At 46.8% G+C, this 3,072-nt stretch overlaps 1 protein-coding gene across 1 annotated transcript in view; it reads left to right on the top strand.

The window, feature by feature from the left end:
- LOC110312040 (T-kininogen 2-like) overlaps positions 1-1,381 on the top strand; it is a gene marked incomplete at its 5' end in the record, with an annotated part of 24,900 nt that extends 23,519 nt beyond the window's left edge. Inside the window, one exon of the mRNA XM_029470741.1 lies at positions 1,167-1,381. Within this exon, the coding sequence (XP_029326601.1) occupies positions 1,167-1,277 (111 nt within the window). The remainder of the gene's footprint in view (positions 1-1,166) is intronic.
- Between the last annotated feature and the right edge of the window lie 1,691 nt (positions 1,382-3,072).

Genomic DNA, 3,072 nt, shown 5'->3' with positions numbered 1-3,072 from the left:
AGAGAGAGAGAGAGAGGAAAACAGAAACAGGCTGATCAAAGGGATTGACGGGGAGTAATGAATTGACTTTATGTTTCTCAAGCAGGTGAATTATAGCAAAGAGACTCTCACTTAGTAGCTTGTCCTTGGAATTCCTTTTCTGGGTGAGGCTGTTCCTCACCCAGTCTACCCACTAGCTAGTCTCTGCCATAAGGCTTTCAAGCAGGGGCTTTTTGGTAATGCTGCTGAGGTTAGATTAATCAATCCTTAGTTCTCAGAAGTTCTGAGTCCAGCACTAAGGCCAGAAAGTAGAAGGGAGAATATTGAAGAAGGTTTGCTACAGCAACCTTTTATTTCTTGTGACAAAGCAGGTTATGGGATTTGGTGGAAACTTCCTTCTTCCTTTTAGGAGCCAGTTCCTTAGCCTCACCTTAAAAGTGCATCCTCTTTTTGTGTGACACTGAAGAACATTCATTTTGGACAAACAGGAAGAGATTATTACCCAGAATCCTTAGATGGACCTTCCTTGCCACAGAGGCACGGGTGCTACAGGGATGATTAGAGGGTCTCACTTCTGTGAGAACTTTTTCTTACTGCACCCCATCTCCTGCTCACTAAGCCAATGCTAGGAATAGTTAGACTTGCTTACTTAGAATGTGAGGAAGGCGTATAGTTTCCAACCCATGCCGTGCTTTTGCCTGGAAAAAAATATATGACTTTTTGAACCCACTGATAAGTGTTCCATGCTCCACCACACAGCTCCATACCCATGGTCACTGAGAGACTCTAGGTAAATTCCCTGGTCACTAAACAAAGACCTGAGCCCCAGAAGTGAACCCGTATGGAGGCGGGGGCCCTCAAAGGTGTGAGAGGAAAACAGAGTAGGCTAAGAACAGTCAGAATATATGTGGTCAAGGGTCTCACTTACTGCAGTCGCCACAAACTCAGTTTAGAGAAAGCCAAGTGCACTGAAGTGATGTGTAGGAATAAGAAATGAGGATGTGGCTCCCCACAGCTACCCCAGCCAGTGGGCTGCTGTGGAAACTGCATTTGAGCCGAGTGTTCCTCTCACTTCAGTCACTGAAGACCCAATGACCCTGGGAAACATTCTCACCCTGAAACCGGCTGCACTGCTTGGCAAAAGTTGAGCAGAAGCAGGAGATTAACAGCAGTTTACTATATTACAGAGGCTCCTAAACGCGTGCGAGTACAAAGGCAGACTCTCAAAGGCAGGGGCAGAGCCAGCGCCTGAGCGTCAGGCAGAATCTTCACAAGTGAAGCAGTTGCCCCAGCAATGACCCAGAGGGAAGGACCAGAAGAATCCTGGGATGTGTGGAGCGCGGGACCATCGTCTTCATCACCCTGATCCTAGTGGAAATAAAATTCAGACTTGATGATTTTACACTGGTCTCCTTTCAGCCATTCCTGACTTGAGGCGAATTGAAGCTGTCTCCAAAGCTTGAGTTTGACCACAGGAGCTTATAGTCTCTCTCTGGAACATCCTCTCTAAGGTAGACAGGAATCCTTAGATGGACCTTCCTTGCCACAGAGGCACGGGCGCTACAGGGATGATTAGAGGGTCTCACTTCTGTGAGAACTTTTTCTTTCTGCACCCCATCTCCTGCTCACTAAGCCAATGCTAGGAATAGTTAGACTTGCTTACCAGTGTTTCTAAATCTGTGTCATTACCCAACTAGAAAAATAATCTATGTCAATATGATGTCTACCAACATCTTATTATCAGTAAGTGCCCAGTGACCAGGGTGGCATATACTTGTTATCCAAACACCGGGGATACTGAGACAGGAGGATTGCTGAGAGTTTGTGGTTAGCCTGGGTTGTAATGTGGGTTCAAGAGTCCAAGCACCCCGGGCGTGGTGGTGCACGCCTTTAATCCCAACACTCAGGAGGCAGAGGCAGGCGGATTTCTGAGTTCAAGGTCAGCCTGGTCCTCAAAGTGAGTTCCAGCACAGCCAGAACTATACAGAGAAACCCTGTCACGGAAAACAAAACAAAACAAAACAAAACAAAGCAAAAACAAACAAACAAAAACCAACAACAACAACAAAATGAGTCCAAGCACAGCCTGGGATCCATAAAGAAAGGGTGTCTTTTAAAATAAGCTAGGAGGGGAGTTGGGGGGAGGGTATGGGGGACTTTTGGGATAGCATTGGAAATGTAAATGAGGAAAATACCTAATAAAATAAAATAAGCTAGGAATGGTGGTGCCAGCCCTCAATCCTAGTCCTTGGGAGATAAGGGCAGTAGATCTTTGAGTTTGAAGCTAGCCTGACCTCAAGAGAAAGTTGTAGGACAGCCAGAGCTATGCAGTGTAACTTGGCCATGAAATTGAAGTGTGTGTGCTTGCGTTCAGGCACACACACCCCTACATACACAGAAACACACACCTATGTACATACACACCTGCATACACATACAGATCTGCATCCTGCATGCACACACACACACACACAGACCTGCACACGCACACACCTGCACACACACACACACACACACCTGTGTACACATGCCTACCTTCTGAGAACCTAAGTTAAGCCACCACTCTCTCACAAAAAGAGATCCCCCACTTTCCTCCAGCACTTTGACCTACATTCTAGGAACCTTCTGGAACACCTGCTCCCTCCATAGAGCCCTCACTCCTATTCCCTCTGGTTCTCTAACCCTAACCCAACACAGAGCAAAGCCAATATCCCCTAATAAAAAGCCATGTAGGGCCATCCCGCAGTCACACCTCTGACCCATAATTGTTCCTGTCTGAAAGAATTACAGGGATGGAAATGGACAGGAGTTTGAGGAAAAGAAGGTCCAGTGACAGTGAGACCAAAGTGAGATCCAGCTCAAGGGGAGGTCCCAAGGTCTGACACTATTACTAAGGTTGTGGAGCATTCACAAAAAGGGACCTAGCATGGCAGTACCCCGAAAGACTCAACAAGCAGCTGAAAGAGTCAGAGGCGGATATTTGCACCCAACCAATGGACAGAAGCAGCTGACCCCTGTGGTTGAATTAGAGGAAAGCTGAAAGAAGCTGAGGAGAAAGGCCACCCTATTGGAGGACCAGCAGTCTCAATTAAT

This window comes from Mus caroli, chromosome 16, assembly GCF_900094665.2.
Source record: "Mus caroli chromosome 16, CAROLI_EIJ_v1.1, whole genome shotgun sequence".
NCBI classification, from domain to species: Eukaryota; Metazoa; Chordata; class Mammalia; order Rodentia; family Muridae; genus Mus; species Mus caroli.
This window is presented reverse-complemented; position numbering and strand designations above follow the sequence as displayed.